General features: G+C 36.5%; 1 protein-coding gene across 3 annotated transcripts in view; it reads right to left on the reverse strand.

The window, feature by feature from the left end:
• Positions 1-25,179, reverse strand: part of LOC106070005 (titin homolog) — a 187,517-nt gene that overhangs the window by 145,311 nt on the left and 17,027 nt on the right. For all 3 annotated transcript variants that reach the window (XM_056016501.1, XM_056016503.1, XM_056016502.1), the window contains exons 3-6: positions 14,702-14,776; positions 2,779-2,881; positions 1,917-2,108; positions 318-457 (exon numbers count right to left, since the gene is read on the reverse strand). In XM_056016501.1, the coding sequence (XP_055872476.1) occupies positions 318-457; positions 1,917-2,108; positions 2,779-2,881; positions 14,702-14,776 (510 nt within the window). The remainder of the gene's footprint in view (positions 1-317; positions 458-1,916; positions 2,109-2,778; positions 2,882-14,701; positions 14,777-25,179) is intronic.

The raw sequence follows: 25,179 nt of genomic DNA on the forward strand, positions 1-25,179 counted from the left end.
AGGGTGAAGTACTCATTAGGGTGAACTGGACTCAATATTACTGTACACCTAATTGACTAAAAAAAACTGCTATTTATGGATTAACCTCTACCTTATGAAAATCTTTACTACTATAGCTTCACATAAATAGTATTAACAAACAAACACAAATCTTTCCAAACTGAAACATGCTGTTGGGATTCCAACACATTTATTTCCCTTGCCTGATTTTCATATAATCTTAAGGATCCTCAATGGCGTTACTATATATTCTCTATTGATTCTCTCCCTTTTTAAAAAATGAAACATATTGCAAAAAGTCTCGAGACCAACATTACCTGCATGACGTTCATGAGATCTTCGTCGGTGGAGTCCTTCCTTTGCGACACCGGAATAGGCTCGTCGCCATCGATGATGTCATTTCCGTCGGCGCCTACGATTAATATTACGTCATCAGACAGACCACTGCTTCCCAAAGCTAGAAGGGGATAGACGATAAAACGACAAGCATCATTAAAAAAATATATATTTTAAATATTTTTGAAAAAAAATGACACAAACTCTTATGGAGCCCTGTGGGTCTGTTTTAATTTTTGGTGAGACGAACAGGCAAACGTTCATGTTTAGACAATTTCTAACAAGATGAACATGGGGCATGGAAATCTGATTTTAAAAGATAAATTATATTAATAATATTAATATTTAGAAATAAGCGTAAGCGGAGTTACGAAAAACATGAAAATGGATACTAAAATTAGAAACAGTAAATTTCTATTAATTATGAACACAATTCTATATTTTAATGTACATAATCTACATATTGCAATGTTTCCCAAACTGTGTTCCTTGAGGCCTGAATATGTGTTCCACAAACTACTGCAATAATTAACTAGTAGGCCACCTCGTGAATTAATCTCTCTATAAAAATAAGCAAAGTGTTTCGCTAAATGCTCAGAATGTGCAAAATGTTTGGTTCAAGAATCAGTCTAGGGACACTGAAATAGTGTATGAGTATTGTATTGTTGGATGTCATTCGTAGTAGCTAGCTGATACCCGTTATGCTAAGCCATTATCTCATGTCATGATGTCGATTGTCCACATGCTGGAGCCCCTAAAGAGGTCAAGCCCACCGGGCCCTCAACTCCATAGCTAAACCACTTCATGTACCTAATTATGTATGCATCTATCTCTTTGTTAACCTGTTAGTATTTACCGCTACCTCTTTGTATAAATATGTCCACCTGTTAGTATTAGCCTCTACCTGCTTTGTATAAATATGTCCACCTGTTAGTATTAGCATCTACCTGCTTTGTATAAATATGTCCACCTGTGAGTATTTGCCTTTACCTGCTTTGTAGAAATATGTCCACCTGTTAGTATTAGCCTCTACCTCTTTGTATAAATATGTCTACCTGTTAGTATTTGCCTCTACCTCTTTGTATAAATATGTCCACCTGTTAGTATGTGCCTCTACCTCTTTGTATAAATATGTCTACCTGTTAGTATTAGCCTCTACCTCTTTGTATAAATATGTCTACCTGTTAGTATTTGCCTCTACCTCTTTGTATAAATATGTCTACCTGTTAGTATTTGCCTCTACCTCTTTGTATAAATATGTCCACCTGTTAGTATGTGCCTCTACCTCTTTGTATAAATATGTCCACCTGTTAGTATGTGCCTCTACCTGCTTTGTATAAATATGTCCACCTGTTAGTACTAGCCTCTACCTCTTTGTATAAATATGTCTACCTGTTAGTATTTGCCTCTACCTCTTTGTATAAATATGTCCACCTGTTAGTATTAGCCTCTATCTCTTTGTATAAATATGTCTACCTGTTAGTATTTGCCTCTACCTCTTTGTATAAATATGTCCACCTGTTAGTATGTGCCTCTACCTCTTTGTATAAATATGTCCACCTGTTAGTACGTGCCTCTACCTGCTCTTATGGACTCTGTGTGTTTCTTCTCCTCTTCCAGTTCTCTCTGCCTCTCCTTCTCTTTCTTCTTGTGCTTGCTCGCCTTCTCGCTCATCTTCTGCAACTGCAGACGCAGATACTCGTTCTCTTCGTCCATGCTGGACACCCTCTTGCGAAGCATTTTGGACTCTTCCTCCGTAAACTTTAGCTGATCTGTTTGAATTATAGAGATCACTATATGCCACTATAGGGTGTGAGGGACATCCTTGAATTCATAATAATAGCAATAATAATAATAATAAGGCTTGTCTTGGAATCCGAAGATTAATGAGGAATGCAGTATTTCCCGTGGTTTCGCAGCCCCAGCTGTGAACTTAAAAGAGTTGACAGACTCTATCAAAGGCAAAAGACAGAGTGGAACGGAGAAAAACGGTTAACAGATCTTGAATGATGCCCCAAAAGTTAAGCAGACCAAGATTTAAGTGAAGGTGAATGAGAATATAACAGAAACAAAATTCCGTTCTTCAAAATGATTAAATGTAGTTAAGAGGTGTAGATCTCTTCAAGTGAGATACTTTACCAAAATTTTCTGAGATTTAAAAAAGTTTTAGATGGTGTCAAGCTAAACAAATAAAAAGCGTGAAACAATCTTAAAGTTTATCGTCCACACCACTTTCACCACTTAACGCTAAACGCCAACCTCTTTGTCATACCGGTTCATTTTATAGCTCTCCTCAGCATTAGGCTTTAAAACTCTAATTAGCAAATTAACCCACTAAAACCTAATGTGCTGTTAATAGGTTTCTAAAAAAATATTTTTTTTTGTTATACATAAGTAATAGGATTCAATGGGTTAACACAATTCTTTATCTTTCGTCCTCACCACGAAGGTCGTTTTCCCTCTCCATGGTGTCACAGAGGTCCTTCATCAGCTGAGACACGTCATATTCCTTGCTCCCTTGCTTGCCGATGGCGCCCAGTGGTGGCTGCAAAAAAAAAAATCAAAAAAAAATCATAACAGTTTGGTGGAACTGGGGAAGATTCAAGGGCGGTGTGTTGTGTGACCCAAACGCAGAATGCTCTCAACTATTAGGGAACATTCAGATAGAGGCGGACCTGATGAGGGTCGCTGCTTGGCCTTCTTTACCGCCGGGAGCATTACTCTTCTGTTATCTTAGTGTCCAATGGGGACGTCAGCCGCTCTCACCTTCAACAAGCTTCATCTCAGACAAGTGTAACGAGATGGTATATAAATTACTTGGCTCCCGGAATTCAGTATTACTTGGCTCCCTGAATTCAGCCTTACTTGGCTCCCGGAATTCAGCCTTACTTGACTCCCGGAATTCAGTATTACTTGGCTCCCGGAATTCAGCCTTACTTGGCTCCCGGAATTCAGTATTACTTGGCTCCCGGAATTCAGCCTTACTTGGCTCCCGGAATTCAGTATTACTTGGCTCCCGGAATTCAGCCTTACTTGGCTCCCGGAATTCAGCCTTACTTGGCTCCCGGAATTCAGTATGATGTCTGGCTGCCTAATATTCACCGACAAGAATGCCTCCCTATGGTGCTCGCTATTGAAGCTTGTAAGATGCATTTATATCCTAATCTCCTCAAATCTTTCTCATTTTGATTTTGTTATATCGCCCACACTTTTCTGAATATTGCTATTATTTTCTACTATTTCTGAAATTCTATTTCATTTAGTGTGGTATTGCTTTATCTTTAAAATTGAAATAGAAGTTAAAAGGACATTTTTTGGAGGTTTAAAGTTGGTCGTGATAATAGTGGAGATTTTCATTCTAAAGTTATCTGCTCTTTGCTTTTTGTTGTTTTGTTTTTTTTCTTCAATTTTCAGTTGATTCCACAGTGCAAAAAACTGTCTAGTTCATCCATACTTCTATATTCGTACACCGGACATACCAAATGGCTTGTTATTTATTGACGGTCTCCATTCTAGGTGAAGACCACAGGACTGCAGTTACGTCTAGTGAGAAGTCTCATACAAAACTCACCATTAGATTTAATACCAAATTAATAATAATTCATAAAACTATAATACATAAATTAATGTGTTACATACTTTAAACAAGATTTCCACAATGGTTTTAGAATCAAAATAGATTTAACCTAGAATTTGTCTTGACGACTTTGTCTTTACAGAAGATTTCAGTGAAAAATATCTTATCTTATCTTATAAAATACAGACGTTACTTCATAAAAGAAGATGATTACGTCCTACACGTGTTCCTAGGTCAATCTAGTCATGCATGTCAACCTATGACTTAAATTCAGTCATTTGTTTTCCTGGCTGGCTCAGGCAACCCACTCCATACTCTAATAGCATTAGGAAAGAAGGAGCATTTTTACAAATTTGTCCTAGCATATGGAACGAGAAATGTGCCTTTATCTTTGTGATATGTATTGTGCTTCTAAGGCTCCCTGGTCGAGTGGACTCCAAACTCGATGATCCCGACCTCTGAGTTCGAACCTTGCTTGTCTCCATGCCTTGAAGTCCTGCAGGAATTTTAGGCTCTCGACGGAGAAAACTTTCAAAGTATCCAACTTACTAAGTATCTCTTTCATAAAGCTAAATATGGTTTATGAGTATTATTTAGGTTTAGATTTTATGGGACATCGACACAATTTAGGCCCTATTGTGAGGGTATTATAACAAAGCTTCTATCAACTCACTCTGTCTGTCTGGTACAAATTTTGGGCTCGTTATTTCTCCCACACCCATTCTCTGATGAAGTTCAAACTTTACACTATTGTTTGAATCTAACAAAACGGTCCAACAGACTAAACGATAGGTGAAGGTTAACAAAACATGGATAAATAAATAAAAAATTAACCAATTAGTCAATTAATTACTTGTAATTTATTATTTTGTTTGATACCATAAAGGGAAATTATTTCTTTTGTTTAAGTGATATGACTAAATCTGTTATTTGTTGTTGTCTCTCTACACATTATTTCACCCACACCCATAGATGAGCTTTTTTTTTTTTTTTAAAAAAAGTATTGTCCTATTTGTTTACTATAAATTTTTTATTAGATGGGAGATAACAATAACTATTGAAAGGGTTGCCATAAAATACCACAGTCACCTCCCTTAGTGTAGTGTATTTACGATCTTCACTAATAATTCTTGTGAAATTTTTTTTCCACTATATTAAGTTTACTGAGTGATGAGGTCTAATCTACTCCTTAAATTTATTTCTTATAAAGCTCTATATTTATTTAAATCAAATGAACGAAAATAAAATAAAATAATTTATAAGATATTGTAACTCCATAGAACTGAAGAACTAGATCTCTATCAGAGTCTCTAAGTCTACATCATTCACTATATGTCTTTCTCTCTTCCTCTCTTTCTTTCTGTCTCTCTCTTTCTTTTTCTCCCTCTCTCTCTCTCTTTCGCTCGCTCCCTGTCTCTTAGGTTCAATAACTATAAATGTCTAAATACTAAACAAACTGGGGGCTCAACGTTTAGCGCCCAAGTATTGGACTAGACTAAATATTTCTTCCATGAAGCACTTAAGTGTACTCAAGGAAATTTCTAGGGATGCATTTATTGTTTTGTTGTATATTGAATTTTATAGATTCATTTAAATGCTTTATTCATTATGACATAGACCATTTCTAGTTGGATTGAAATTATTTGTAATAAACCCGAAAAATCATTACGTTTAATGTTGCAAAGGTTAAATAAATATAAAATTCTAAAACATTACATCACTGAATCTTGCAACCTTCCTTTGACATAATATTATGTCAGAATGGATCTCATTCACCAATCGTAAACAAACATTTAGCCACATGATTCTCTATATCTTCTATAAAAATTACGATCTAATTTTAATACACAATGGCTGTCACGTGACAGTTTTTTTTTTCGGTGTTTTGTTAATATTATCACGTGACTAAATGACTAAAGAAATCGTTAAACGTGCAAGTCACATGGCACCCTCGTTGTTCTCAAGGATGGTAAACATCTGGTCATTTGACCAATAGACGTCTAGGTTTAGAGAACATTACTTCTCTTCTTTCTATTATTACTATTATTATTATTGTTATTATTATTAATCATTCCATTAAGTTATCAGTTGGATCTTCTTGTCACCTAGCTCAAGCTTAAATATTCTTGGTGTCGTGGAGATGATTGTAGGATGATCCGCTCTATTGATTTACGCGCACTAAGACTAATCAATGACGAAGTTTTGTAAAAAAAATTTCTTATCATTTGTTGGTCCAAATTTAAAAAAAAAATAACCTGGAGAAGAAATTTTTATTGTTATTTTGAGAAAAAAAAATACTTCTATAAATTTTGTTTTTCATGCTTCTATAGCATGGTCAGAGAGCTATGGTCCAATCTCTTCTGTTGACATGTGGGAGATATGGGAATCTGGGAGAAGGCTTCCGTGCTGCCTTTAGATACAAAGCAAACACAATTCATCACAAACTAAAAAATTTCTAGTTTACATTGGGATTCGTACTCAAGCCTACCCAGGTAGCCAAGCGGCTTACGACACTCAACTACACAACGTGTTACTGAGTGGCAAAACCCGTTGACTACCTTTCAAAGAGGCTTTTTTTTTAGTCCCGATTCAAGACTCAAGCTAAATTTGGACTTTGAGCTCATAAAGACAGCATGGAAACCTTCCTGATACATCCTCCGTCCACTGGTCTAAGAGAGATTAGGCCAAAGCACAGTGACCATTCAATAAGCATAAATATTGTTCAAACAAAAATGTGGATATTTGTTTACATTTTTTTTTAGTCTTATAAAAATAAGCATTTCAATTGGTCCTCTAGGCCTGTTTCTTGTCTATAACTATTCAATCTTTTTGTACAAGTCGTTTTACTTTCTATGGTTGACACTAATTATTGCAAGTGAAAACTAATATTTTAGGGAAAAGATTTAGAAACGTCTAAAAAGTCCACTAATCATGCACTGTACTGTATGTACCATTTGTAGTGACAAAATATCAAACACTTAAGAGAGATAACAAAAACATTTTGAAAACAATAAAACACACACACACACACAAAGAAATTAAGCGATTTGCGTTGAGTTGGACAAAAAAAAATTGACAATTTCTTTATTGGAAGAAGTTGAAAAAAAAAAAAATAAAGTCAAGATGAAATATTGATGTATGCATCTAGTTGTAGTGCATTCGCATACATTGACCTGTGGGGTGAGTAACAAAGCAATAAAAAAATTATGACGTGTGAAATAACAAGAGCTTTACAGTATTCCAAAACAAAGAAATGTGTTGCATAGAGTATCAAGTTACAATCGAGGCATTAAATATTCAGACTTTTTAATTATTCCTGAATCGGTTATAGGAGATAACACGGCGTAGAAAAACAAATAAATAAATAGCTTGGCCTTAAAACTAACTGACCTTCTCTGTTGCCAACTACATACAGAAGAAGTGAGATATAATTTTAACTATCATTCAATGCCTGGTAGCTCTTCTTCGTATCAACTTTCTTACTAGCTAGTTGCCCGTTTGTTTAGAAGTAAGTCGCAGGAAGTAGAGTGAAACTGTAATGCTCCTTTGGTCTTGACATTAGTTTGTGCTATAAACGAAAGAGTTTTGAATAGTTTGATTCTGCAGTGCTATAAAGTGAAAATAAAAATTAAAAAAACAGTGGCGTAGCTAAAAATTCGGAGGCCCGGGGGAGGGGGGCCTGACATCTTTAGGGGCCCTGGCAGTTTGACATTTGACATCATGACATGAGATAATGACGTAGTATTTTATGTAAAAACACATTTCGGACACTCATTTGGGAGCCCCCCCCCCCTCAAGTGTGGGCCCGGTGTGTGGACTTCCCCCCCCTCCCCCCACCCCCACTGACAAAAATTATCGACTACCTGTTAGAAAACAATTACCAACACTTCTTCTGTTTTGTACACCGGATACACCAGAAAGAGATTGTCCGTCATGAATTAAAAAATGTTTAATATTTGCCTAAATCTTGGTTCCAGTCACATACACAGTCTCAGGTCAATAGCTTATCATTATCTTAACACTAACATAAAAAGATGTGTTCCTAGGATATTGACAGATTGTTCTCCATACCATTAGCATGATACAATATTGAACCTACTGGTATTTACATCTGTAAATTACTGATTTTGTTCTAACTAGGTTTTGGAAAAAATTTGAAAAAAAATAATAAAATTTAGAACTGCAAAACAAGATGAAACAAAATTTACTCAAAGAGTGCAAATTTCTCTAAACAAATGTACATGTTATTTACGAAATATATCAAATAAAATTTAATGTAGTCAATTTCTGATAGCCATTTAAATTGACACATTGTGTACAAACAGTTTATAATACAATTGAAAACTTTGTTTTGAAACTCTCAAGTTCAAGAAAAGAAACTGTACAATAAACGTCACTCAAGTTTGATTGCATTTCAAAAATTTGCGAGGCACTCATCCCCATGACATTGATGTCATTTAACACATCACTAAAAAGATTGACATTAAAACTGCCAATGACCAAAATAAAACATGCTTTAGAAATTAAAATATGACATTAAAAGCAGCACTCATCAAAATTAATATAAAACATATTCTCAAACAAACTATACATACAAGAGACTTTTCAACTGACGTTCAATACAACAGACAAACAACAGGAATTCAATAATTTAAACTACGATTATGTACACTTTGTCCACGCTTTACAAACAAATGCATTTTGCATCTTTCAGATGCGTAACCAGAAATGAGTTCTTCTTATCAGCACGTGATCTCCTGTGGAGCAAGTGTAACAAACAAGAGTAGAAAGCCTCGTGCGATAAATAAAAATGTCACTTATAAAATGGGGTGAAGTCTCTATTTCTGGATACGCCTCTGTAAATAAAAGTACAGTTATCACAAGTTCGAAGACTGAAAAAATGTTGATTTTTTTGTTTGTATCTAAATCAGAAAAGTAGTTAGATTTATATCAACACGATATGGGAGACAAAATCGCTAAAGTTTCTACGCCGTTTTCTCTCGCTGGTGTCAGTCGATGGATCGTGTGTAGATACCTGAAAGAACCTGAAACATGTAAAAATGTGGATGTTTGAAGATTCTCTGTCATTTACGAAAACAAACGAAACAAATATTCGTATTTAATACTTAACTTAATATTTAGAGAACATAATACAAATGTTAATTTTCTTAGAAATAAATAATTTACTTTTTTTTTAAATAATAATTTTTATAAAGAGAAAGACAACTAGCAGCAAGAAAAAAATTGTTATTTATTCAATATTTTTATTGATATACTTTTGTGTTTAACCTAAAAGGGCTATTTTCTTTTTTTTTCCCCTCAATTTCTACACTCAGCTTTACGTCGTGATATAAATTTCTGGATTTAGAAAACTCTTCAGAAAATTGGTGAACATTTACATGGTCAAAATAGAAAATAAAGTGAAAAGACATACAAAAAGTACATTTTATTGGTCACTAGAAATTATATCATATCTTTTGGTTTGACAGTTAAATTGATTGTGTCCACTCAACGCAAACGCAAAACAAAATATACAAAAGAGAAGAAGTCTTAAAACAGAAGGCTGCAAGCAACAAGCGACTGACTGGAAGAGAAGAAATGGAAACTATCTCAATGCAGAAAACAAAAAGTGTTTTGTATGTTTTTGGTGTCAGAAGTTTTTCATTAAAGCAATAAATGTTTTGATGCAGAAATCTAAAACCAATTAATATGAAATGTAATATATGATAGTAACACTAGGGTAAAAAAAAAAGACTTGACTATGTAAGTCATAAACGAGAAACTTTTAAGTCAGGAGAGTTATCTGGCCACGTATCGTCACGTTGTTACGCGACTCGCCAAAAGCAATCATGTGACAGAGGTGAACCTAGTCTCTAGGTCGCTGCTGGGCAACGTGGCCGCGTCAGAGGTCCGTGGTTCGAGTCCTCGACGAAACGTGTCTACTTATTAACTAGTGTACCCTAGTGCTTCTATTGTGATACTTTTAGGCATGTTAATTCATCATTTGTTTCAGAACCAAAGCTTCAAACTTCATGTATCTATAAATTTGGTTAGACTAATTTAAATATTTTGAATAAAAAAATAATAATGTAACTTTAATATACGTTTTTGTTTTAATTTCCTTCCTACTTTATGCCCCAAATAATAAAAAAAACTAAACATTCATTTTTATTGGTCATTGTAAAATTAAGAGCAAATTGGTGGCCAGTCTGGGGGATCGAGCCAACGACATTCACGTAATTACAATTACTTTCTAGAAACTTTTATTACTCTTATTTCTGAATGTTTCCATTATTTCAATTAAAAAACTTTTTTCTATCAACAAATATTCGTACCATTCCAAATCTTCTTATCTTATATACATGTATTGCAGACGTTACTTCAAAAAAGAAGATAATTAGGTCCTACGCATTTCATGTGTCAAACTAGTCATGCATGTTTGTCAATGACTTAAACTCTGCTAAGTCGTTGGTTTTCCTGGCTGATTCAGGCAACCCAATCCATTCTCTAATGGCACTAGGGAAGAAGGAGTACTTTTATGAATTTGTCCTAGTGTATGGAAATGTGCCTCTGTCTTTGTGTCTTTCTGAGTATTTCATTTGGTTTTGTCTTTCCATTTGTAAACTAGGGTTCAGTGTTTTATGTATTATATTTACTTTACTTTGAAGTCTTCTGTCCTAAAGCGTCTCTAAGTTTAGTTTGAAGGTCTTACTCTAATCAAATGTGAATATTTGTTTGTTTTAAATCTCATGGCTCTATTTTGTATTTGTTCTAGTTTCGTCATGTTTTCTTGAGTTGAGGGATCCCAAAACAGAGGATGCATAGGCCTATTCTAATATTGGCCAAAGTAAAGTTAAACAGCATTTTAGTTTTATGTTCTTGTTTGATTTGTAAAAAAAAATATTTTAATACACCCGAATGTTGTGCTTGATTTTTAATAATTTCATCACCATGGGGATTCAGTTTCACTTTCAGAACGCTCTACTCACTTTCAGACCAACTTCCAACTTCTGCCCTCTCTCCATGATAATAGCAGGAATTGTAAAGAGTATCATTGCTAGAAAAATGACTCTGGGCTCAAGTGCTTTGAGAGGCATGAAATCTAAAATTCAATTAGGGTTATGGTCAATGAGGGTGTCGTTTTGCCCCAGTTCCCTAAATATAAAGTGCCTTTTACTTTGAGTACAATATTATGAGTCAAATAACAAACCCATACATTGCCGGGATGTGATCCAAACAGCTTCAGCCTATTGATCACCCACCTATAGCATTAAATATTCAAATAATAATAATAACGTTTGTCTTCGAGGCCGAAGATTAGTGAGGGAAGCAGTATTTCCCGTGGCCACGCAACCTCAACTGCGACCTACATATTTTACCACTTCCAACGCAAGCATAACCATTGTTCCCCGGTGGTCGATTTAGATTTTTATTTAGACGTCTACGTCTTTCCTCGGCAGCGGATCTTCTTAAGGTCTCAAAAGTGTATTCCGCGGCTGTAAGTAAGTGACCTTCAGCTGTCTCTCTCTGAAGCCGCCTACAACCAGGTGCTCTCTTCTATGTCAGTTAAAGCAAGTTGGCGCCTAAGCTTTTCCGTGGGGCACCTCTGTTATGTCGACCCCATTTTAGCTCACCAAAAATGTGCTTTTGGCATACGCTTGTCCCCCATGCCCCGACCAGCGTAACTGTCGGACCATAAGAAGTCCCTCTGTAATGTCCATACCGGCGTTCTCAAGTACATCGCTGTTTGTAGTGCGGCCATGCCACCCAAAAATTTTCAAATAATGTAGTGTTACTAAAAAAAATTTCACTTTCCCAAATATCGCAAGACCTGAGTACAAAGCTCAACCAACCTTTTCATCATACCATTTTTTTTTTGCTAGCATACGTTTAACAAAGAGGGGTTCCGGGTTCGAATCCTGTTTTAGACTGGGATTTTTTCTTTCAGGATTTTTAGGGCGCCTCTGAGTCCACCCAGCTCTAATGGGTACCTGACAATAGTTAGGGAAAAGTAAAGACGTTTGGTCGTTGTGCTGGTCACATGACACCCTCGTTAACCCGTGGGCCACAGAAATAGATGACCATTACATCATCTGCCCCATAGAACGCAAGGTCTGAAAGGGGAACTTTACTTTTTTAAAATATTTTTAACATTAACCTAAGAATGAGAATTTAACTTTTGTAGTGCTTTAAATAGCTCCTTGGAACCGGATGTAGTAAGCCCCTTATGAATCCAACGTGTCACCGATTCGTTTATCTAAGCTCACTGGCTAAGCAATTATGTTTCATTATACTAAGAACATCATAAATGTCTGTTGGTTCATTTACTGTGATTTTCTGTCTACAAATTGTAACAATACTTTTCCGCCCCAGATGGAAACGCATTTAAATATATTAATCTAAAAAGATTATATTTCATCTCTCTCTCTCTCTCTCTCTCTCTCTCTCTCTCTCTCTCTCTCTCTCTCTCTCTCTCTCTCTCTCTCTCCCTATCTCTATTTAATTTGTCTTTTGTGTTCTTTCTATCTCTGTTTTTTGTTCTCTCTCTTTCTGTTTCTTCTCTTCCTTCCTCTTTTTGTTCTCTCTCTCTCTCTCTCTCTAAAGATATTAAAAGTGTCTGTGGTATTAGGCATTAGAAGTCAATTTTGAGGATAAAGCAGAAGCGCTGTCCTATAGGGAGCTCCAACAACTGAGTAGGACACTAGGACAGCCCATCATAACTATAATCTAGTGCCCAGGCATGCACTCTGGGAAAAAATCGTACAGATTCAACCATAGCCTCTCTCTCTCTCTCTTTCTCTCTCACACACACACACGGCAAAAACAGATAAATACACTCGCTCAGTTAATTACTGAACAAAATCTCCTAATATCAAAGTGACCTCCGTTTTCAAGCCTAAGATTTGATCAAAAGAAAAACTGACCATCTTAGAGGGGGAGGAGGTAATCTGACCATCATAGAGGGGGAGGAGGTAAGCTGACCATCATAGAGGGGGAGGAGGTAAGCTGACCATCTTGGAGGGTGATGAGGTAAGCTGACCATCTTGGAGGGTGAGGAGGTAAGCTGACCATCTTGGAGGGTGAGGAGGTAAGCTGACCATCTTGGAGGGTGAGGAGGTAAGCTGACCATCTTGGAGGGTGAGGAGGTAAGCTGACCATGTTGGAGGGGGAGGAGGTAAGTTGACCATCTTGGAGGAGGGAGGAGGTAAGCTGACCATCTTGGAGGGAGTGAGGAGGTAAGTTGGCCATCTTGGAGGGGGAGGAGGTAAGCTGACCATCTTGGAGGGGGAGGAGGTAAGCTGACCATCTTGGAGGTTGAGGAGGTAAGCTGACCATCTTGGAGGGGGAGGAGGTAAGCTGACCATGTTGGAGGGGGAGGAGGTAAGCTGACCATCTTGGAGGGGGAGGAGGTAAGCTGACCATCTTGGAGGGGGAGGAGGTAAGCTGACCATGTTGGAGGGGGAGGAGGTAAGCTGACCATCTTGGAGGGGGAGGAGGTAAGTTGACCATCTTGGAGGAAGGAGGAGGTAAGCTGACCATCTTGGAGGGTGAGGAGGTAAGCTGACCATCTTGGAGGGGGAGGAGGTAAGCTGACCATCTTGGAGGAGGGAGGAGGTAAGCTGACCATCTTGGAGGGAGGGAGGAGGTAAGCTGACCATCTTGGAGGGAGGGAGGAGGTAAGCTGGACACCAGGATATTGTAATCGTCCAGTATTTTTTTCTCTCATTCCAACTTCAGTCGAATGAAACGTTATTTCAAAGGGATGTAAATCCGTTAATTTTTTTTTCATTGTTCGTTAATTAATTTGTACAAAGTTGACCTGATATCAACTCCCGTCGTGTACTGGTAGACATTTTAAACATTTTGTTTCTCCCACTTCCCATTCCCGGATCAAATTGAAACTATGCACAATTATTCATTGTCCCTAACAAAACAAGAATCAGTAAAAAATAATAATAATTAATTAACCAATTAATTAATTAATTAGCGTTAATAAATGAATTTTGTTTAATATCAAAAACGGGAAATACATCTTACAGTTTTGATATATGGCTGTAAATTTGCAGTTCTTTCCCTTATATAAGCTTTGTTTTTTTTTATAAGTATTTTCTTATATTTTGCTTGTTTTGTTTTGTTTTAAGTTTTTACCCGCCAATGTAAAGAATAATCAGTTAAGGTCCTGTCAGTAGCGGTAAATATAATGCAGTTGGTAATAAGTACTACTTTCTGTATTGGATACCCAATTTAGATGGTCTTTGAAAGTGTGATTAACATTCATTATATTGGTGGGTTGGTGCTGGGTTGGTGCTGGGTTGGTGCTGTGTTGGTGCTGGGTTGGTGCTAGATTTCAGCTTACAGTGGATGTTATCGATGGTGTGCAGACAATGAGTGTTAGGGTCAAGGTCATTTCGATTCTCTGGAGATATTCAAACCACCAAGTCCATCTTTATCTTTATTGCTATAGACGTTATGCCGAGGTCGACAAATAAAGTCAAACTGAATTTCTATTTGTATGGACAAATACAATTATCTTATCTTGTATCTTATCTTATCTACCTGCCGGCCCAAGAAGAGGAGCAGTCGAGATGTCATAGGACTCTGTAAATGTTTGATCCGTTGCTTTGATTCGAAACGATTCCAGCTGAAAGACGAGTCGCTCTTGAAACCTCCCCAAAAACATAGACTATTAGTTGAATGTATTCACCTGCGGATCAGCCATACTCCCCATCCCTGAGTTTCTTCTACTTTCCCTCCTGCCCAAACCCCAAAAAGATAAGACCTACTAACCTTGCGATCTGGAGAAGTTGATTCCTTGTTATTGTTGCCCTTGGCTTCTTTCAGTTGCTGACGCAAGTCAGAGACCTGGGAAATGGAAGGGAAAAAAATATTTTTGAAAGTTAAACTTAGACTTTTGTTTTTCTCTCAACATATTCTTCTCCTCTTTATAACTTCTTAAGTTGGAATGTCATTTCTAGGAATCCCCCATTTATAATCCGACAATAAACTCATGCATTGATGCATATCTATATTATATCTATATCTATATTATATCTATATCTATATTATATCTGTATAGATAGATAGATTAGATAGACAGGCAGACAGGCAGGCAGGCAGGTACGAAGACATACACACAGACAGACATACAGAAAGACAGACAGTCAGATAGATAGATAGACAGATAGATAGATAGATAGATAGATAGATAGATAGATAGATAGATAGATAGATAGATGGATGGATGGATGGATGGATGGATGGATGGATGGATGGATGGATGGATGGACGGACGGACGGACGGACGGGTGGATGGATGGATGGATGGATGGATGGATAGATAGATAGATAGATAGATAGATAGATAGATAGATAGATAGATAGATAGATAGATAGATAGATAGATTGATTGATAGATAGGAAAAGAAAAGAAATCTGGAACTCTCTAAAAGATGATCACATAAAAGGTCAAATGTTTGTGCTCACTACCAAGCCTCATTTCTCATTCTTCTTAATGCGCAGACGTGCTAGCAATTGAGGGGAAATATTACCTCACCACCCCGCCTCCCTCTTAAGAGTGAAAAAAAGTTGTAAACTGATACGATGTTCCTAAAATATGTTTGTTAAGTCTGTCTAGATCTTGTACGTTATAGAACGTCCAATCGGCTTCAATAAACAACGGGAGAGAGGAGACAATATTAGTAGTGCGCGAGTGTTTTCTTTTTTTATTTGCATCTGTAAATGCAGAACAATTACACTACAGTACATAATGAATATAATGTACTTACGTAATGTAGCTACGTCATGGTATATGTTTTGTACCAAAAATAAGGCCCACAACTTAGAGGCAGTCTGTATTGCTATTGTTACAGCGTTAGAGATGGATGAGCCCGTTAGCGTGAGGAGTTTACGGTGTAGAAATAGTCTACCCTTTCGGCTAAGGGCCCGGCACATGACGCTCGCCCAGGGCCCCGAGCAACGTTAATGCCGCCCCTGACTCTAGGCCACCTGTAAGTTCCACGAATTGGGTCGCATGTATCCAGGTGTCTGGTACTCTTTCTCTCTATAGTAGCAACAGACAGTTTCCATACCTTGTTTCTGATTTCTGAAACCTACTTATTGTTTACAGAGTTTGTTCTAACCTACCTGGGAGAATCTAAATCTAATGCTCTAGGTTCTTTTAAAGCATAACTTCTTTTAACACTCACTGTCAGCTGGGATACATTACAGATTCTAAAACGGAACATTCGGTAACCTCCCATTTAAACTAAAAAAAAAAAGGAAAATATTTTTAAAAATTCCTTTTTTAAAAAATAAAGCTTATGTAAGGAAAATAACTCTGCACTTAGTATTATATTTCTCAATAATGTAGAAGTTATTTCTCTTATTAAATATCAAACTATTTAGTCTATTTTCTAATTGATTCATATTTTGTTAGGTTTAAAAATTTAACTTGATCTTTGAATGGGTGTGGGAGAAATAAATCGTTCAATTATCTAAGTGGACGAAGCCATATATATGTGAATATTAAAGAATTATTTTTCATTGTTGGTATTAAACAAAATAATTAATTATCAGTAATTAATTTCATTTATTGGTTAATTTTTTAAAATTGATTCGTATTTTTTCTACGCCAATGAATAATTGTGCAAAGTTTAAACTTGATTTGAGAATGGGTGTGGGAGAAATTACGAGTACAAACTTTTTACCAGACAGACAGACAGACAGACAGAGTGGGTTGATAAAAGTCTACAAAAAGGCGAACGAGTCACAATAACAATGGAATCACCGAGCCCCATAGGTAATTAGTTCGTCCCTACCAGTTCCTACAACACGCCCCAGCCTGCTCTAACCTCCCCTTCTCTCTCGTTATCTAACATGCAGCACCAGATGTCGCAAGAACTCCCTGATTAATATGCTACTCTTGTTTCTCATTAGCCTACTGCCGTGTGCTGGAGAGAGAAAGGGGCAGGGTGTTATAGGATGGGTATATTCTACCATGTCTGGGTTTGTAAACATCTATATTCTAGATCTCGTAACAGTTTTATTTTTATAATAATGAGGTAAATGACAAAACAATATTTCTTGCTTCTGCCTTCTCTTGTCACACACATTTGTGACAGTCCAACTTTTCCGATTTGTTTGCTATTTTGTTTGCTATTTTGTTTGCTATTTTGTTTGCTATTTTGTTTGCTATTTTGTTTGCTATTTTGTTTGCTATTTTACACCAGCGGCGGCTGATTTCATTTCTGCCTCCATAGCCAACATTAACGTTGAACAGATATATAAACTAAAAGACTTTTTTACAAAGCTTCTATCAACTCACTCTGTCTGTCTGTCTGGTAAAAAGTTTATACACGTTCTTTCTCGGACACCCAATCTCGGATCAAGATTTAAATTTTGCAAAAATTATTTCTTTTACCTGATAACACAAGAATCAATAAACACAATTTAACCAATGCCAATTAGTTAATTAAGTAGGCTATTGATTATTAATTATTTTGTATGGTATCTCGAAAAATGGAAAGGAAATTACACTAGACTGAGGTGGTAGAAAAGGTTGAATTAGTACCCTTAATAAGTCTCCGCTTTTAGAGGAATTTTAAACACAAAAGATAACTATACAATCTTCTATATTTTATACACACATCACTAACAGAGTTATTACGAGTCGTGAGTCATGAGTTGAAATCCTGGTCGTTTCCCCCTTTTAAAAAACGATTACGGTAAAATCACCCCCCCCCCCCCATTTTCCAGATAAGTGATAGGATCATAGCGTAGTGAGAAAGTGATAGGATCATAGCGTAGTGAGAAAGTGATAGGATCATAGCGTAGTGAGAAAGTGATAGGATCATAGCGTAGTGAGAAAGTGATAGGATCATAGCGTAGTGAGAAAGTGATAGGATCATAGCGTAGTGAGAAAGTGATAGGATCATAGCGTAGTGAGAAAGTGATAGGATCATAGCGTAGTGAGAAAGTGATAGGATCATAGCGTAGTGAGAAAGTGATAGGATCATAGCGTAGTGAGAAAGTGATAGGATCATAGCGTAGTGAGAAAGTGATAGGATCATAGCGTAGTGAGAAAGTGATAGGATCATAGCGTAGTGAGAAAGTGATAGGATCATAGCGTAGTGAGAAAGTGATAGGATCATAGCGTAGTGAGAAAGTGATAGGATCATAGCGTAGTGAGAAAGTGATAGGATCATAGCGTAGTGAGAAAGTGATAGGATCATAGCGTAGTGAGAAAGTGATAGGATCATAGCGTAGTGAGAAAGTGATAGGATCATAGCGTAGTGAGAAAGTGATAGGATCATAGCGTAGTGAGAAAGTGATAGGATCATAGCGTAGTGAGAAAGTGATAGGATCATAGCGTAGTGAGAAAGTGATAGGATCATAGCGTAGTGAGAAAGCTAAACGCATGAAATTGCGCTAAACAAAAAAACATTGGTAACAATATTTCTAATCGCACATTTTTGTATTGTTGTAGTTCTAGATCTATAAGAAACTTAATTAAATGACTGATCCAATTACACTTCGTATAAGCGTTTTTTTTTTGTTTTTTTTTTGTTAATTGTTTTTCTTCTTTGCTTCTAGCTGATGATGGTCACGTGACCTTAACTTCCTGTGCTATTATTTTGGTCTAGCAGGTTTTTCCTGTCTCTATTTCTATTGTATTTTTCCCTACAAAGTCCATCCAAATGAGTGATTGATAGCACATTCTGTCCCTCTATATATTATAACTGACCCACATGTAGCTAGTTCATAAGTATGAAGCCATGCAGATTAATCTGTTTACGACATTTGAACGTACGACATACTCAGTAAGTAACTCATTGTCTAATATTTGACATTTGCACGCACTGTTTAACAAACACACACACACACACATCTATGTAGTGCAGGTATAAACAAACACATACACACACAAATGCATCTATGTAGTGCAGGTATAAACAAACACATACACACACAAATACATCTATGTAGTGCAGGTATAAACAAACACATACACACACAAATACATCTATGTAGTGCAGGTATAAACAAACACATACACACACAAATACATCTATGTAGTGCAGGTATAAACCAACACACACACACACACACACACATCTATGTAGTGCAGGTATAAACAAACACATACACACACAAATACATCTATGTAGTGCAGGTATAAACAAACACATACACACACAAATACATCTATGTAGTGCAGGTATAAACCAACACACACACACATATCTATGTAGTGCAGGTATAAACAAACACATACACACACAAATACATCTATGTAGTGCAGGTATAAACCAACACACACACACACACACATCTATGTAGTGCAGGTATAAACAAACACACACACACACAAATACATCTATGTAGTGCAGGTATAAACCAACACACACACACACATCTATGTAGTGCAGGTATAAACAAACACATACACACACAAATACATCTATGTAGTGCAGGTATTAACCAACACACACACACACACATCTATGTAGTGCAGGTATAAACAAACACACACACACACACACATCTATGTAGGGCAGGTATAAACAAACACACACACAAATACATCTATGTAGTGCAGGTATAAATCAACACACACATCTATGTAGTGCAGGTATAAACAAACACACACACACAAATACATTTATGTAGTGCAGGTATAAACAAACACACACACACACATCTATGTAGTGCAGGTATAAACAAACACATAACACGCAAAGAGGGGGGGGGAGAGGGAGAGTACACTCCAGAATCCCAGCATTCACGTTGCCATGGTAATGTCTTCCAGGCAATTTTTTTTTTGGTGGGTGGGAGGGCGAAGAAACAAAAACGAAGACTGTATAAATAGACTCTGTGCTAGCACACTTATTCCAAGTAACTACAGCATGTGTAGGACGAATGTGTTGAACAGCGACACGGATTTCAGTGAAATGCGTTGAGTGAAAGAAATGTATGCTTTGGAATGAGACAAATACACTGACAGACAGAAAGACAGACAATCAGGTAGAGAATCGGGAAGTCAAACAGAACAACAATAAATCTGAGAAATTGTAAATATTTTTACCAGTTATTTTCGTTTAACGCTATGTCATGCTTTTAGCTTTCTCAGTACTCTATGACCATATCACTTCTCTGGACCAGTTGGCAATGGGGGGGGGGGGGGGGGAGAGAAAGGGAGATGTGAAATTTACCGTAATGGCTTTTTAATAGCATTTATAAAAAAAAAAAAGGGAAACGACCTGATTTCGAACATGGCTCTGGCCTCCTAAATCCTAAAGCCGACATACTATCCACTCTGATAGTGAAGTGCTTGTGAAAACTAAAAGATTGTACTGTCTGTTTCAAACTTACATTAAAACGGTAATCTATACAGGGGACTAATTCAGCTTATGCCACCACTTCAATCAAGTACAATTTCTATCGCTTGTTCGAGATACTAAACAAAATAATTAATTACCAATTGTTAATTAATTGGTTAATTTTTGTTAAGAAAATGTATCGATTCATCAGGTAAAAGAAATAATTTGGCAAAATTTGAGCTTAATGCGAGATTGGCTGTTGGAGAAATAACGTGTTCAAAACTTATTACCAGACAGAGTGAGTTGATATAAGCTATGTAATAATTTTTTTTAAAATTCATACATGCACCTATATCTACTAACATATTCATCATATTGACAATTACATTTCATTCTGAACAGTAATGCAAAAGTGTATGAAATTTCCTTAGCAGTTACCACAAATTTGAGGTCTGCCTCCTAGAATCTGCCTCTTGTAGTCTGCCTCTTACTCTTAAAAAACACATTTTACTGTTAGCACAGGTTTCTTTGTGTAATAGTTTCTTAATGTAATTTATGTAATTTTCAAGTCATCGAGGTTTCTGATCTTTCTGAATTAAAAAAAAATGCTAAACACTTTGAGTGGGGGGGGGCGGTGCTTCTTTTATTTAGAAATCAGAGTTTGTGATCAAAATTAGTTGAATCACTATATAATTTTTAGATTATATCGCTACACTTCTTATATCTTAGCCGATTCTAGCCCTCTGAGGGGGGGGGGGGGCAGTCCTATCTCTATTTAGAAATCATAGTTTGTAAACAAAATTATCTACATAATATAAGGTACATATTGATGTTTTAACCCATTTGCATATTATTTCGCAAAACACTCTGATTTCAAATTTTATCATTAGTAAATATAAAATGAAAAAGGTTGTATCATGTGGGAGGGTCGATACATGCAATCGCCTTCCGCCCATCGGACAAACCAATACTTTTTTCTTTTTGTATTTCAGTAAGAAATTACAAAATTTTAAAACAATATGTCACTAATATAATTTATATTTGCTATTAATTAAATTCTTATATCGAGTCGCCCCACCACCTATTCTTTAATGCATTTTCAAAAGGTCGTTTTTGAATAGGATGAATAATGAGCTGTAGATGTCAGGAGAAATTGTTTCTGCAGCAAAAAAACGCTTTTGGCGTCGGGACTTCGCTCCGGACCCCACTGAGGGAGCTTACAGCGCTCCCTCAGACCCCCTAGCTGTCAAGAGAAAGACCTCAACATGGCTTTTTTTTTTTTTTTTTTTTTTCGCCAAATGTTGAGAAACACTGTTTTAAAAAAAAAATCTAATATATATATATATATATGCATGCTGTACGCGCATTTATGATTAGGGTTTACTGGGTGTTACGATTAGGGTTTGGATAAAAATCGCCCCCCTCCTCCAAAGTTCTGGATCCGCTAGTGGATGTAAATCCATCTGTTACTATTGTAGCAGTCAAGTGTAGCGTCACATTTTCTCTATTGTAGCCAACCCTAGAAAACCTTTCATTTTAAAACATAATAGAGCTATAGTGCAACTAAGCATAGTCTGTTTGGGGAATATACAGAGAAATAAATTTGTAATAGTGATTTTCTTTATGCCATTATGGATCTTACCAACCGAATGATTATCTTATGCAGTGATTCCCAAAGTGGTCATATAGACCCCCAGGGGTCTACGAAGACTTCCAAGGGGTCTACGAAAGGGAAAACATACATTGGGGGTCTATGAGATGTCCACGGGGGTCTATGATAATAGATTTCTTTTAAGCAGGTCGTGACTTTAATTTTAACTTCAAATTATTGTAATTCTTTCATACACTAATATATGATTTGTACCCGAGTTAATCCTTTAAATATTTATCCTGCTTTTCAAACGAAATATTGTTGTATCTAATTTAAATACTTATTTAACTAGCTTCATTTTGTCTACATGCAACCAATGTTTAAAAAAAAATGTAGACTGTACAGCGCTGATTATTTAAAATTGATATTTATTCCTTCCTTGTAATACTAGCGGTTGCCATAAGTGCCTTTTTATAACGATTTGAAATCAATTATGCTGGAGGATCATTTGAGACAATGCCTGCACCCTGACAAAATACATAAAGATTTGAAAAACGTTCAAACACTCAAAGATTAGAACACAATCTCTCTTCTACACCATATAGAGAAGATAATAGTTTGTGAGAGTCTTACAAAATCTCTTTACATATAGCGAAATACGGAAAACACTATAGGTATAACATTGATTTTACCCGCCGTTGTAGTTTTAAATAACTGTTTTACACAAACCTACATCTGATATTAATAAACGAATTTCTTTAAGCAACAATACAGTTCGAGGTCACATCTGTGGCATGAGTTATAAAATTAAAAGCTTCTTTTGTAATTCTTTCCAAACGACATATATACAGTTCTGGATCAGCGGCGAACAGGCTCTGACAAGGTGTAGCCCTGTGTGTTGCAAACTGCCTAAAGGTCGCCGGCTCCTTATTTTTAACAGGGTTGACCCACGAAACCTTTCCCATGTTCGGGTATAGCAGCAAGGCAGCACAGTTTGAATTCAGTTTTCCTTCTGCTAGGTGGGCTGCAAGCCAAGGCTAATGAGCCCTTCCTGCCCAAAGTTGACTGGTTTAGGTTCTCACTAGGTACTCACCTTCACCCCTTCTCCCGTTAGTGAAAACAGTTCTGCGCACCCAATATTTGAGCCACACGTGAAAGATCAAGACATACAAGAGAAACTGCTCTTTGTGAAAACTTTTACAATGATACATAAGGCTAATTAATTAATTGATTGATTACTATTTAATGTTTGAGGACTACTTCATAGAACAACAAATTCCTACATGAAACATAATATCCTAGCAACGGATAATAGATGTGCAAAAAAAAAAAAAAAGGAAAGAAAAATAAATTCCAATGTGTTTGTTGGTGATTCCAGTAATAAATATAAATTGTTATTTTAATTAGATTAAATTAGAATTTTGTCAATAAAAAAAATAGACAGATCTCTATAACCCTATTTGTAGGGTCTAAATTATTTTTTCACTCTTGAACTCACTGCAGTTAGAAATTTGTTTTAAAAATGTTTTGATGAATTTGCTAAAATTCAATACAAGTTAAGTTGGGGGTCTACCGAAAGCCAGAAAACATGCCAAGGGGTCTACGAGACAAAAAAGTTTGGGAACCACTGATCTAATGGATCTAATTGTCTTGTAAGAGCCAGTCTCTCGTTTAAAGTCTCAACAAACAAAACTGTTCCCTTTAGCTAAGTGTTCCAGATGTATTCTATGTGAATATAGTTCACGTCTATAATATGAAACACTGCTTATTAATTGTCGCTTAAAATTAAAGTTCACTTGTATGCATACTAAATAGGTTTTTGTTTCTATTTTTTTTTTAAAAGTAAACATTTTATTTTGTAAATGTAGTAGCTTGTTGAACTAAGATTACATAACTTACTAATACAATTTTTAAATTTTTTAAAAATCCTTTAACCAAAAATCTAAAACCGTTTGCATAAAAGCTCTACTTTATTTTCATTATTAAGCTCTACTTCGTTTTGAGTTTGGCCTCAGACGGTATCTCGGAATTTCTGGTGTTTTTTTTTTAATGTTCAATTTTTTTTAAATTGTTGGGGAAAGGGTCCACTAATTGTTTTTTTTTTATTTTTATTTTTTTTTTGTTGCTTTTAATTCAAACATTTATTGTATATGTAAGGACTAGCAGACAACGCCCTTGACCTACCCATCTTTATTCTTTATTCGTAGCAGAAGTTTGTTGTTGTTTTTTACTTTAAATTTCAAATTTAGTCCCCCTTCAGGCTGTCACGTTGGTGTAGTGTGTGTGTCTATGTGTAGGGGTTGGTGTGTGGGTGTGTACGTGGGTGGGTGTGGGTGGGGGTGTATGTGTATGTGTGAGTGTGCGTGCGTGTGTGTGTGTGTGTGCGTGTGTATGTGTGTGGGTGTGTGTGGGTGGGGGTGTGTATGTATGTGTGTGTGTGTGTTTGTGGGCGTGTGTGTGTGCGCGCGTGCGTGTGTGTATGTGTGTGTGGGTGGGCGTGCGTGGGTGTGTGGGTGTGCGTGCGTGGGTGTGTGGGTCTGCGCGTGCATGTGTGTGTGTGCGCGCGTGCATGTGTGTGTGTTTGGGTGTGCTTGCGTGGGTGTGTGGGTGTGCGCGTGCGTGTGTGTGTGTGTGTGTGCGCGTGCGTGTGTGTGTGTGTGTGTTTCCAAGGTAAAGACAAAGACAGGAACCGTAAGTTTTTGGGTGGTGTAGAATTATGAAGGTCATGACCTGGTCTGTCATAATTTCTGTGAAGAAGTCACGTGGGTGAGAGTTAATCAGAGACGCGAGAGAGTAAAAACGTATATTTGCAGTGAGGTTTTTGTTGAAATATTTCATTTTGTTAATACTAGATCTATATCTCATCTCCAGGTGAATATGCATATATTATTACTAAAAGTTATATTAAGTGTTGTTTTAAGAAAGAAGTTTGTTCAATTTATCTAAAAGTTTGTTTATTTAAATATAATACCAGTACATTGGTTTAGTTGTACTACCTGTTGGGAGCTACGATCTAACGACCAACCACTAGCATATGGTGTCAGAAATGGAATGTGAAATATCAACATAAGGTAATGGAAGTGAACGGACATAGATTGACATATGGTGTCAGAAGTGGGATGTGCAATATCAACATAAGGTAATAGAAGTGAAAGACCAACTATCAACATATGGTGTCAGAAGTGGGATGTGCAATATCAACATAAGGTAATAGAAGTGAAAGACCAACTATCAACACGTCTAAGAGTATTTAAACTTTTAAGTCACTAAATCTCCTAAACCTGTAGCGCTTAGGTGACGCATAAATGTCACGCAAGCGTGTCACATCAACTCAAAAAAAAAAATAATAACCTCCA

The sequence above is a fragment of the Biomphalaria glabrata genome, chromosome 17 (assembly GCF_947242115.1).
Source record: "Biomphalaria glabrata chromosome 17, xgBioGlab47.1, whole genome shotgun sequence".
Classification (NCBI taxonomy): Eukaryota; Metazoa; Mollusca; class Gastropoda; family Planorbidae; genus Biomphalaria; species Biomphalaria glabrata.